Source organism: Lacerta agilis, chromosome 8 (genome assembly GCF_009819535.1).
Source record: "Lacerta agilis isolate rLacAgi1 chromosome 8, rLacAgi1.pri, whole genome shotgun sequence".
NCBI classification, from domain to species: Eukaryota; Metazoa; Chordata; class Lepidosauria; order Squamata; family Lacertidae; genus Lacerta; species Lacerta agilis.
In genome coordinates, this window is record NC_046319.1 from 18,595,671 (window position 1) to 18,609,441 (window position 13,771).

Below are 13,771 nucleotides of genomic sequence, written 5' to 3' on the forward strand. Positions count from 1 at the left end.
TCCATTACATTCAGTGGACATGAATTATGCAGGGGAGGTAAATCTGTTCCATTCCAGTGCCCATTCCCACATGGAACCCCTGGGGAGGGTTGGTCACTACCCTCGCTCTTGGATCTTGTCCCTGCCATACCGACTAATGCAGCAACTTCTCTCCATTTGTTTTTGAAGGGACAGGTGGGAAGGGGCTTCAATGGGTGAGTGAGTTGGTAACGTGTTCTTTCGGAAAAGTTACCAGAGCTCCAGCAACTTCTGCCTTAACCCAAGGCAAGCTTCAGAGGACTCACCCACATTTGCTTGCCCCAGGCTTCTGGGATTGTGCTCCTTTGTAATTCTGAGCCTGTCTTGTTCTTCTCTTTGTCAGAATCCTTGGCAGGGCATTAATTCCACCCCCACCCCCACCACACACACACACACACACACACACAATCCTGCAGATAGAGATTATCCGATTACTGCTTCATCCTATTATATTCAGTGTCAGGAACAGCAGCCTATTATAGCTTGAAAGGAGGAAAGTGAAGCCTAGCATTGGACTAGTCTCAGCACCTTTGCCATCATTACTGCTAGTACTTTAACTAGCATTGAAGCATAGTTAACATACATATGAGCTGGGGTTCTTCTCTCTGCTCACTCCCTGCTCCTCTGTAAGTCCAGCGTTTTATCAGAGGATGCATGTATTATTAGAGAATGCGGTGGAGGAAGTTTGCTACTCTGAAGAAACGCTCCCATTAATGGATCAGGCCTACAGAAGAGCCTACATGACCCAGCAAGGAGAATAGGAGATGAAGGGTGCTGAGAACTAGCAGAGAGGCAGAAGTGGTGAGCCCATGAGACCAGTCAAGAAAGGAAGCGATCAGGACCATGGACAGAGCACAGTGGAGTGGATGGAGGCAAGTCTAAGGTCCAGAACCGTGTCTCCCATATTACTGGTCCACTGAAAAAACGTTCTTCTCCCGATTCAAATTCCGCCCTGGCTTTAGAGTTCTAATAACTTAGTCTTGTATACAAAGCAGGACATGCAGTAGGAATCCTCAATGGTTCCAAGTTTTCCAAAAAAATTTCTGTATTGCATAGAGCAGGGCTTGGGGTGGGCATGGCTCTCCGCCTCCCACCAAGAGCCACATTCCCTCAGGGGCAATCTGCTGCAGGCCACGTGCCACTGGTGGGCGAGGCTGAAAATGATTGGTGGGTGGTGATAGGGCCAAATGTGGGCAGGGCCATCTCTTTTTCGCTGTGCGCCACCTCTTTCTTTCTGACACCCTCTTCTCTCTCTCCCTTTTTCCTCCGAGATAGAGGAGGGACAGATCATTCTTGAACTAATTGCTTGCTGAGGGCTTTTGAAATCAGCCCTGCAGCCATAGTTTGTGCAGAATAGCGTGCACCCACAAACCAGACCAGCCTTTAGCACCTTCATTTATTATGAGTGCATTTTAGCAAACAAAAAAGCGGCGGGGAGGAGGGGGGGAGGGAATCGACATGAATATGCATATAAGTGCATCAAGATTATTTTCGTGCCATGCTGTAACAATGTGTGGGACCACACAAACAGAATTTTGATGCAATCTCACATAAGCTGCCATATTAATCTGTTACATGTGTATTTATCCATATTGATAAAACACCAGAGAGAGAGAGAGAAATCGTGATATGAATGTATATGGTGTTCTTTTCTCATTGGTTTTAGTTTTTTTGCCACTGCACAAAAAATGGGGAGCATGTGTGCATGAGTAACATCTTGAACACACAGAATACTGTTGCAATTATGCATATTATATATATTAGGACTGAGTTTTTTTTCTTTTTATTTAAATATTGTTTGCTTAGCATAATAACTAAGATCTTAAACTATGAATCAGGAAGCCCCCATTTAAAAACCTTGGTGTGTGGGCTGATCTCAGTTGCTATCCTTAAGCAAGCTACTATCACAGAATCATAGAAATTGAGCTGGAAGGTACCTTGAAGGTCATTTAGTTCAGACTTGCTGAGTTCTGGTAATCTTGTATCTCTATCATCCTTGGCAGGTAGTGGTGGGACAATCTGTCAATTTTGGTTTTTCCTTATTTTTTCCACTCCTCAGTTTTCCTAATTTCTCATGAAAATTTATTCAACATTTTAGTTCAAAAATTTCCCAATAGATACATTTTGTGTGTGCAGTTTTGCCTAATATGCACATATTTTTTCCAAAGCATCCTCCCAATATAGTGTAATGCATATTTATATATGAATGAATTTCCTTTATTACGGTCACAGACCAGTATAAGCAAAACATCTAAATAAATAGCATAACAGTATCTCAAAGCGGATAACTATTAAATTAATTGGGATCAAGAACCAAACGTAGATTAGAACATATACATAGAATACTTGATTAAACATAGATAATGGATGAATAAAAACTGATAAGAAAAATTTAAAGGAGATCAGTTAAAAGAGAACAGCTGTATGGGGTGAGGCTTCAGAAGTGTCTATGTAATACTGGCAATGAATAAGGGCATGCTCCGTTGTTTCCTGCTGCCCAGAGCCACATAGGCATTTCCTCTCCTCATATGGTTGTTTAGTTGTTTAGTCATGTCTGACTCTTCGTGACCCCATGGACCAGAGCACGCCAGGCACTCCTGTCTTCCACTGCCTCCCGCAGTTTGGTCAAACTCATGTTAGTAGCTTCAAGAACACTGTCCAACCATCTCGTCCTGTGTCGTCCCCTTCTCCTTGTGCCCTCAATCTTTTCCGACATCAGGGTCTTTTCCAGGGAGTCTTCTCTTCTCATGAGGTGGCCAAAGTATTGGAGCCTCAGCTTCAGGACCTGTCCTTCCAGTGAGCACTCAGGGCTGATTTCCTTAAGAATGGATAGGTTTAGTCTTCTTGCAGTCCATGGGACTCTCAAGAGTCTCCTCCAGCACCATAGTGGAGAGTTTTGACTAAACGTGATCCACCTAGAGCAGGAACCGGCAAGCCACTTCAGTATCCCTGCCAAGAAAACCTCTTATATGGTGTCTTCCTATAATGGCCTTCCTGTACTGCTGAAGGAAGGGCCTGACAATGGGTCAAGGTGAAAGTGCTTATTTGTATATTATTTTCACAAATTTATGCATTCTGTACTGCACACTGCAAAATTCAGAGAAGCATGAGTTTTGAGGGGTGGCTGTGTTTCAGCTCCTATAATGTTTCAGAAAGTGTGAATTAGGCAAGTTTGCCTTCGAATGAGAACCCTACTGACAAGTGTTCTTCTCACCTCTGCATATACAATCAGTTACCGGTACCTTCTCTAATGATAGAGAACCTGTCACCTCCTGAGCCTGTCTGTTCTACTGTCAAGCAGATCTTCACACCAGAAAGTTCCTCTTAATGTTTAGCCAAAATCTATTTCTCTGCTATTTCCACGCATTGATTCTAGACCCGCTCTTTTAAGAAACAGAGAACAATCCTGCGCCATCTTCCTCTTGAGAGCCTTTCAGATAATTTGAAGGCCACTGTCATGTGTCTCCTTAATCTTTTCTTCTTCAGCCTGGAAAAAAAAAATCTTTTTTTTTTTTTTTTAAACTCATTTAAAATACTGTGCCCAGAAACTGATACAGTGCTCCAGTGTGGTAGAGTGTGGTCTGCCCTGCTGTAGTTTTGACAAAACATAGACTTCTCTTTAGAAAATAACTTGCGATGTTGTATGCATTATCTATTATTGTTCCTCCTATTAAAACACACCTCCTCTTTTCACTAAATAGAACTTGGGGGGGGAAAGAGCTTTTCTTAACCAGATATCTTTGGAATTCTAAGTTTGGTTCATGCAGATATTTTGAGATGCTTGGAGGTGGAATGGCTTATATCGTGTGCAAAGCTGAAATTGATGTATATATTATTTTTAAAAAGGCAAACAGCTTAAAAAAAACACAACAACAACCAGGAGCTGAAGTGAATGCAAAATACTCAGAATGTCCTCCACCCCCAGTTTCTTTATTTTAATAGCTTGAGGACATATTGAATAAAGACGCTGGTGCTTAATTGCTGAGGATTATTAGCATATGTTTGTATTTTAAAAGCTACCATCCCGGAGGCCCAGAACAAAGGAACGGTTTTTAGAAGTGTGTGCATATTGGGGATGGACTAAATGTTTTCTTAATTGGATAAGTGAATGTAAAATCTACAGATGAACTATTTTAGGAGTCTCTCGGAAAGAAAGCCACCTGGGAATATAAAATGGGAAGTAATGCTTTTTATCAATCCTCAGACTGCAGACCCCAAGTGGCTGGATGTGAATTTAGTTGGCTGTGCACTTCTCAGAAAGTATGGGCATGTTGGCTGTGTTCCAATGTTGTGTTAAACCATGGTTTTCAGCCACCACTAAAAAGGCCCTTTTTGTGATGCCACCTCTGGACTCCCCAAAGGGCCTCAGATGATGATCACAAGGACTGGGCCAGTTCATATGGGGAGAGGGGGTCCTTGAGGTATTGGTGTCCCGAACCCCATAAAATGCATACGAGAACAGCAAAAGAGATATGTATTTATGAATATTCAGAGAAATCCAGGGATGTATCCAATGCTAGTCCCTCTCAGAGCAGACACATTAAAGGATACATCTACCTTGGGTTTGTCAATTTCAGTGGGTCTACTTTGAATAAAACCTGGCTGGATATCACTCACACACACACACACACACACACACACACTTTAACACCAATGTGATGTAATGTGGGAACCGCTGCAGACTTGGGGTTTTGTTTTGTTTGTTTTTTCCATTAGAAAACCCAACCTAGCAGGTTGTTTTGAATTGTTCCTGTGATCTCAGCCTGGTAACTCTATAGGTCTTCTCTTGTTCAACAATGGGCTTCCTCTGCCCCAGTAAAGGATGACGGCTTCGTTACCTGACCTACTTGGTTGCCAGCAATGTAGGCTAATTCTCTCTAATCCTGAGCAATTAAGTGGGCAGAAGGAATGCTTGTGTAGTGTGCAAGGAGAGGTTGGTAAGACAAAAAGAATCAATGTGTCTTTGGAACTGAAAGGCTTCCCTATAGGGAACTTCACTGTTCTATCAGATCTCTGTTTGCTTCCTTACATGAAAGCCTGTGACGTCCAGTGATTAGAGCAGGGGTGGCTAACATATTTTCAGGCCAAACTATGAGTTGGTCACCCCTCTGACGGCAACATGCCAGAGCCAGAGGTGGGTGTTGCCACTGTGTGTACTCTTGCCTGCACTCACACAATACTTACCACTCCATACAGCACACATATAGAGACCACATGCAAGCAGCCATTCATAAACAAACAAACAAACAAACAAACACATAGCAGTGCTGGGGAGACCAGACATACACACCAGAGGAGACAGGTCCAGCATTTTTGGTCTCCATTACAGTGCAGGAAAAGGAGGCCCTTCTCCTTCTCCAGCATGGTAACAGGGAGGAAGAAGAAATCTATCCAAAGTCCTTCTTGCCTTAGAGAGGAGCCATTTCTCTTTCTGGTGCGGGAAGATTGTATTCCTCGGGAAACGGAAAGGAGAGCAATTTCCTGTTTCCTGAGATCTTGCAATGGTGCCACACCAGAGGGGGAAGAGGAATCTTTGCCATGTTAAATGAAGGCAAAGACACAGGGTTTTAAGAGGGCTGATGTTGCCTCTATAATATTGTAGTAGGAACACTAAACCTCAGTAAAATAGGATGTATGTGTACTGTATATCTCCCAGATGTACTACAAGCCCAGGAAAACCCCCTCACCTCCAGCACGACCACCAGATCTGTTCTGCAACAGCACGGGTGTCATTACACAACAGATGAAACATGCACAAATGGTTTTTCAAACTTCTCTTCTTTATTTATGCTTCCAACACTCCCTTATTTTGATTTAACACCCCTCCAATTGCACCTGAGGCTACTACCACCCTCCTGGATCTTTCCAATGCCTTTAGACAATATTCTAACTCTGTCTAAGGATGCATTTTAGCTTATCTTCAGATTCCCTGGACTCTTGCATAAATCTTGCTCAGGGTTTTCTTTGCAGCTCTCAGATATACTTGGTGAAGTCAACAGTTTATATATATATAAAAGTACTGAAAGTGCCATTTCTGTTCAGCTCTGCTTTAGTGTTGCTGGGTTCACAGATACTTTGGAAACCGCACAAGCTTTGCTTGGATGCAAGGTCCTCCAACTCTGAGGTTGTGGAAGAAGCAGAATCTTCTGAACAGCTGCGCCATATGGATGGTGCACTAAGCTCCCTAATAAATCCATGCTCAAGGTTTAAGTTGCTTGTCTTCCCAGTGACAGGTGGGGGTGGGGGTGTGCCTTGTTTACTCCCCTTCCCTGTGTTTGCCTGCATTCACCCTTGTACCAGAGGCTGATGACTTCTAACTGTGTCCTATTGACATAGTTTATGCCACATGTAGAGTGCCTCCTCTGATTGACCAATGAAGTTGAAGAAAAGGCCAGCTATATTGAGGGGAGAGAGCTGCAGCATGGTTGTAGAACAATGTTTCCCAAACTTGGGTCTCCAGCTGTTTTTGGACTACAACCCCCATCAACCCTAGCTAGCCACACCAGTGGTCAGGGATGATGGGAATTGTAGTCCAAAAGCAGCTGGACACCCAAGTTTGGGAAACACTGTTGTTAGAGGATATATGTTGCAAACAAAGATCCCTGTCTTCTCCACTTAAAAGAGTCTGAGGGGAAAACTATTATTTATTTCATTAAATATATATACATACTGTTGGAAGTGCAGCAGCAGGGCTCATTCATTTTTTAAAAAAATTCAGGGTTAATTCTATTCTCACTGTTAGTCAGCTACCCAAGATAGGGTGAAGGTGTTGCTTAGCAACCAGTCTGTGTGGCCTGATCTTTAGTGAGGTAGAACATGGTTGTGTAGATCTGAGGGAGTTTTTCCATGGTGTACTTAGTCAAATGTCTCCCTGCTATATACAAGACCGGAAGGAAGGAAGTAAAAAAATCCCCAACCTTGTTGTTTCCTTGTACACAAAATATCAAGGCAATATGCAACAATAATATACAACTACAGTGGTACCTCGGGTTACGTACCCGATCTGTTCCGGGGTGCCGTTTGCACCCTGAAAAGTATGTAACCTGAGCATCCATTTTGCGCATGCACAGAGTGCGATATTGCGCTTCTGCGCACGCGTGTACTGCACAGAACGCTTTGCGCATGCACAGACCGCATGGATTTGCGCAGAAGCGTCCGCGCAGCGAAATTCACTTCCGGGGTTGCGGGGTTCGTAACCTGAAAAAACGCAACCTGAAGCGGACGTAACCCGAGGTACCACTGTACAATAAAACATACAATACCACAACAGTGCACAATAATCACAAAATGACTGCTTCATCTTTAATAATAATAATAATAGTTCATCACATAAAAAAATCTTCATGTGAGATCTGATAGTTAGCTGTGAGGATCTTGGAAGATGTCAAGAAGGGGGCATTGTCATCTGGGCATCTCAGGACCTCCATGCACACTGTCCAGGCTCTTGTGCCACGGAGAGGTCATTTTGGTGCTGTTAACACAGAGAGAACAACACGGGAGGTAGCAGTTATGAGCTCCTGGTCACTGCAGCCACAGCAGGTGCTGTGATTCTTGATTTCTCATTTTATCACTGCTAAGTTCCATTGCCCACATTTCTCATGAAAATTCACTTGTGAAAAGTGCAAATTTCTCCAGATATACACATTTTGCTTGTTGTACATGTGTTTGCAACAAGTCCTCTTGAAACAAGGCTTTTTTTTATATGTCGTTTTCACTCACATGCTCCTTTTTAAAAATGCACTTTCCCGTAATGGATACATTTTCCTACACATTGTTTTGTTGGAGAACTGCATCATGCAATCTGGAGAAGTGCGAATTTTGAAGGATCGCTGTCCTGTTTCTGGAAGCAAGCATTAAAAACCGAACCCAGAGCCTCCTCCCTCTTCTATTAACTACCCAATGTGTCTAGCCTAGTACATATGGCAACAGTGTGGTCATGCACAGCAAGGATTAATGCAGCACACTGATGAGGTGCTAGAAGACTGATCCCTCGAGAGGTCAATTAGAGAGCAGTGGGCCTATCATATTTTATAGCCATGGGCAGCCACATAGCCCTACTCATTAAGGCTTCAGGAAGTCAATATAGCAAGCGCGTATCCCTTGCATCATCTCTTCATGGATACAGCTGTATTTGGCATTTAAAGCTGGATGGCTTGAATTTCAAATCAGCCTCATAGAAATGGTCACTTTGAGAAGTGATGGGGAGAGCTGCTGCTGGATCATGCTGAAGCAGAGTTCTAATACTTTCTGAGGATGCAGTGCTTCAGACTGCAGCAAGAACTTTAATAAACCCCTGCTCCCAGTTTCACCCAGAAAGGAACTAAATGCAATGAACAAAACAGAGGATATTTTACAATATTTAAAAGCAAGTTATCATGCCCACATTTACTAAAAGCAACAGTGGTGAACCCCACTGTTGTTGTTTTTTTAATAAACAACCTCAAAGACAATGACAGTTTCTTGGACGAGCAGGTCAAAATGGGGACAGCATTAAAGAAATATCAGATAGAAAAAGTAAGAGTCAGCTGGTTTGCGTGCTTGATCCTTCTCCCTCTTTTGTTTCGAATTGCAGCAGACCGAAAGCTAGAACGCCAGGTATTATGGCTTCACTCTAGCCTTTCTCCTTGACATTCGATTTTGGTTTTTGGATATTGTGGGTGTGTCTAATTGTACAACCTAATCAGAGTAGGTTCACTGAGATTAATGGGCCTTCGGTATTGATGGCCATTAAATTCAGTGGGCCTACTCTGAGTAGGAATAGCATTGGGTACAACCCCAAGGAAGATGTACCGTACTTTTCTATGTATAATACAAGTTTTTTATTATTATTTTAAAAATATGGTAAAAATTGGGGGTCGTCTTATACAGGATAGTGCATAGGCGGGACGTGGGATTGGTTGCTGCCATGAGGCAGAGGTTGTCAGTGGTTATTAGGTGTGTTATTGGTGGCTGCGGCAAGGGCTTGCCTTGATTTGCTGTTGCTGTGTGTGATTGGCGGCTTCTGCCCTGCGTGGGGACAGACGATAGGTGGCTTTTCTGACGTGTGCGAGTGGCAGCGTAGATCAGGCGGGTGAGCGATTTTCAGCACCCCCCCAAAAGCTCAACAACTATGGGCAACCCCCCATTTTATTTGTTGGGGGTCCCCCAAAATAGGGTGCGTCTTATACACAGGGAGCGTGGTATACCCGGAAAAATACGGTATTTCATCAGGCAAGCCTTCATCTGCAGACATCTCAGTTTGAAGTGAACTCAGGGCTATTCACACAAAACCTGGGCATTCCAGATGAAGGAGGAGGAGGAGGAAGTGTTTTGGGGAAACTATTATTTATTATTAAATTTATATCCTGCTATTCCTCCAAAGGAGCCCAGGTGGTAAACATGTCAATACATTTAAAACAGTTAAAAACTCCTAAAAGCATTTTTTTAAAAAACAGTGACGTTTTGTGTATTTGTAAAGTTAAGAAGCCATATAGATAGATATCATTTCTGCATGTTGGCCAGAAACTCAAGAAGCATAAGCAAAGGGTCTCAATCAATCCTCCACCCCCTCCAAAAAAACAAAAAACAACCCACTGGACTGCATTGCAGGGGGTTGAACTAGATGAACCTAGGAGTCCCTTCCAACTCTACAATTCTATGACAGGGAGGGAGATGTACCACAGGTTTTTACCAGCCCCAGATAAAGGATGCAGTAGAATTGCGTCCGCTGTTGAATTGTGGTGCATGCTTCCAGACTGAAGATGAATGGCACTTTTGCAAGTCTGTACTAGTTCCACATTAAATCTGTGGGTTTTTGAAAGTTCTCCCAAAATATATATTTAAAAGTGTGCATTATTGCTGTTTAGATGCATATTTTGATATGTTAAACCTGCCAAGGAATGGCGCGGTGTCTCTCAGAATGTAGAGGAGTGCAGTGTTTGGTTGATAGTTACTGTAAGTTAGTCCAAGAGGTGCAGGTCTGGTCACTGGTTGTAGAAGCATGCAGAGATCAAATTGTTCAAAGCATCCTTACTCCCCACACCGTTGCTTCTCAAATTAGGAGGCTCCCAATGGAATGTCTACATGCAGTTCATTGTGTTTCACCTCTTTAGGCAAACTGGGAAGTTCTGTCCTGCCGTGCTGCCACCTCTGGTCCCACCATCACCATGCCTGCCGCTGCCATCTACATCGCCCACTCTGCTGCTGTGCTCACCTTCTGCCCTGCCACATCTGCCACTGCCAGAGAAGCGCTGCCACCATTGGTGCTGATTTCAGGCAAGATCTTTCCGATTTGGGGTGAGATCTTGCTCCATATCAGTTCTGATGCTGGCACTGCTTCTCTGCCACTGGTGTGTACCCATGGGGGGGGGTGCCGGCTCAAGGGCTTCTGCCACCCGAGGGAGTGGCCTTATCCTGCCTAATGGCTGGGCCGGCCCTGTCTACATGTGTGTGGCTGTTGTGCTCTCAAGAGCCGCCTGAGGATGCTGTCAAGAGAGGCAAGAATAGTAACCACTTGTAATAAGCTTGGGTCCCATAAGTACTTCAGCTCTTCTCCAGGGAAGAGATCAAAGACGAATTATGCCACATCTTATCATTGCTCAGCTCACCCCGTTTTTCTTCCTGGCACAATTGCCTACTGCCCTGTCTTCAGCCCCTTTAGGATGAACCAAATGTTAAGATGTATTTGCAGGCGCTGGTAACATGCCAACGTAATCTTAAGTGTTTCGTTCTTCATCATGCATAAAAGCCATCACTTGCAAAGTATTGTCTGGTGCAACACTGTTTTCATAGGGCTTACTGAGCATATGCTACTTTTGATTTTGGAGTAGAAACTCAGAATTCTGGCAGAGCTCTGCTCCCCTCCGCCCCCCCTAAATTAGATGCAAAATTAGTTCAAAAACCCACCTATTCATATACTATTCAACAGGAATATTTTGCCTTGCTTTTTATCCCTTGACACCATTCATACATGGATACATGCTTGTTGCTCCCCCCCCCCTTCCTGAATTTGTCACGAATCCTGCCCTCCCACCCCAATCAGGGATCACACTAAAACGCTGGCATGTTTATGTCACTTCATCACCATGAGTTAGGCTTGGCTCATAATGTCGATGTCTCTGAAGGCAACACAGAATGAATAAGTGAATGTTTTACAAGTAGCTTGAGCTCATTTCAGCTCTTTTGCAGAATGTACCTTGAACACTGAGGTTATTTTTTATTAATCCCTCTTAAGGATATATATGTGAATTGCAGAGGGTGACAGAGCAAAGTGTTATACAAGTTCCACATACTGAAGTGTCCTTCATTTGTGCAGCCATGGATCCTTTTTCCTGGACCACATTCTACAGGTGTTCCTCTGGACCAGGGGTCAGCAAGCTTTTTCAGCAGGTGCCTCAGACCTTGTGGGGGGCCAGACTATATTTTGGGGGGGAAATATGAACAAATTCTTATGCCCCACAAATAACCCAGAGATGCATTTTAAATAAAAGCACACATTCTACTGATGTCAAAACACCAGGCAGCCCCCACAAATAACCCAGAGATGCATTTTAAATAAAAGGACACATTCTACTCATGTAAAAGCATGCTGATTTCCGGACCGTCCGCGGGCCGGATTTAGAAGGTGATTGGGCCGCATCCGGCCCCCGGGCCTTAGTTTGGGGATCCCTGCTCTGGACAGTACCACACATTACATGCCAAACCTCCCATCCCTTCTCCCCTGGCAGAATTTGGTGAGTTTTAGCCAAACTCTTTTCATGTCCCTTGAAAATTCTCGTGTGTTTTGCCCAAGCGACAGCATTTACATTTGCCTCCATATTTCACTTTCAGTGAAATGGGGGGATGGCGAAACACGAGATGCCATCCTATTATGCATGGAATATCCATCCAGGTCAGTTGGGCACATGCAGTCTGAGAGAGACTGGCAGAGAAATCAAAAACAGAGCCTCTTTTCTTCTCTCTGGTCTCATTTTCCTGTGGCCACACTGCCTGCGCATGCACGCACACACTTTAAATCCCTTGAATGGATAGGGCAGAAGCTACGGCTTTGGGATTAGTGTATATGCAGGATTTAGCATTTCAAGCAAACATGTGTTGCTCGAGCTGGATTGCGGATTGCTTTTTCTCTTCCTCCTCTTGCTGGATTGAAAATGTTCCTCTAAAGATGCTGATTAAGCAGTTCAGACTCGAGCAAGAAGGCAAGGAGATGGTTTGAAAAGGATACCTTTTGATTTGGTACGTATAGTCATCGCCGTTCATCTTCTTCTTTTTAAAGTATACAACAGTATAGCAATAGAGGACAAGACTCTCAGCTGCCTAGATGGATTTGAAGTGGCGTTCAGAGCCCTCTATGGCCCTGGCACAGAGCAGAAAGAACCTCTCATCGAAAGTGCAAAAGCAGGCATAGGAAATTCATTAGGATTTCAAGTGCTCTCTCAGTGCAGGATGCATGCAAGGTTGGACTCTGAGCGGTCAAAAGGGGAAGCAGGATGCAGAAGAGGCAGCTGTGGCTTGAAGTAACAGCACCCAGAACTCGCCGTATGGGAGGAAATCTAACGCCATGAATCAGAGGCCTTCCTTTTCCATCACCCCAACTGCCACGTTGCCTCTCAGGGGACAAATAATAATGGGGGCATCTCACCTTCCACCCCAACAACGTCTTAAGTGAGATCTTAATTTTTATTTTTATTTTTTATTTTTTGAGCGCCTCAAAGTGCTAATGACTTAGATTAGCAAGAAAACAATCTCGGAGTTTGTCTTCCAGCCTTGTGGAAGGACAGGGGGAGGCCGGAGACTGAAGCTGAGAAATCGGCTGTGACTGAAAATAGCCTAGAACGACGTCTGACTTTTAATTCACAAGTAGAATTTAGCAGTCTGAGGGTTGGGTTTTCTTTTCTTTTTTTATGCTTTATATTTTTGTAAATGCCCTTCCACCGGGACCTTGTAGTTGCCTGATCTGAGCCTCCTGGATGTGAGGCAGGAAAAAAACACACACCCTTGCGCTGAACACAGAAGCGGCCTTGTCCTCCAAAATGGAACTCTCCAGAAGTCCTTTGTTCCAGAACAAGTTTTCGGTTGCCCGCCTGGCAGAGGAGTTTTTCTGGATCGGAGGCAGCATAGTAGCCACTCCCAAATGGAAAATGGGCCAGATGGGTAAGACAGCGAACCTGCACACATCCCTGTTCTGCTCAAGACAATAACGTCTTAAAGGCTTTGGGGCTTAAGTGGTATTTAATGACAGCTTTGTCTATTTGTAGTTGTGGGAGGGGGGTTGTACAAAACGAGATGCATCTTCAGGCAATCATAAGCTGTAGTCGTTCTGCTTCTTCAGTGATGTATCCAGTAGTGGTTAGATTGTTGGACCAAGACTTGGGAGGACAGGATTCAAATCCCCGCTCAGCCATGAAGCTCACTGGGTGACTTTGGGCCAGTCACTGCCTCTCAGCCTGACTTACATCACAGGAGTGTTGTGTGGTTTAAATGAGGAGGGAAGAGACTCGTGTTTGTCATCTTGAGTTCCTTGGAGAAAAAGTTGGTATATGTGCAGTAAAATAAAAGTAAAAATAAAATTGCCAGTTGTTAGAGAAGATGTTTCAAGAACATTGTGGCTTAGAACATTTGACCTACAGTTCAGCTAGTTTGGCATCTATACCATAGTTCCAGTTACAGGTAGGTAGCCGTGTTGGTCTGCCATAGTCAAAACAAAATAAAATAAAAAATTCCTTCCAGTAGCACCTTAGAGACCAACTAAGTTTGTTCTTGGTATGAGCTTTCG

The 13,771-nt window shown here is 43.9% G+C and overlaps 1 protein-coding gene across 5 annotated transcripts in view; it reads left to right on the top strand.

Annotated features, from left to right (window-relative positions):
- The window catches only part of PLCH2 (phospholipase C eta 2), a 278,707-nt gene that overhangs the window by 151,338 nt on the left and 113,598 nt on the right, over positions 1 to 13,771 (top strand). Inside the window, exon 1 of one of the 5 annotated variants that reach the window (XM_033156390.1) lies at positions 12,781 to 13,149. The exons of 3 other annotated variants lie outside the window; for them this stretch is intronic. In XM_033156390.1, coding sequence (XP_033012281.1) covers positions 13,029 to 13,149 — 121 coding nt within the window. In that variant the 5' untranslated portion in view covers positions 12,781 to 13,028. Of the gene's footprint in view, positions 1 to 12,780; positions 13,150 to 13,771 lie in introns of those variants that run through there. One more of the 5 variants, XM_033156391.1, reaches the window with a different exon arrangement.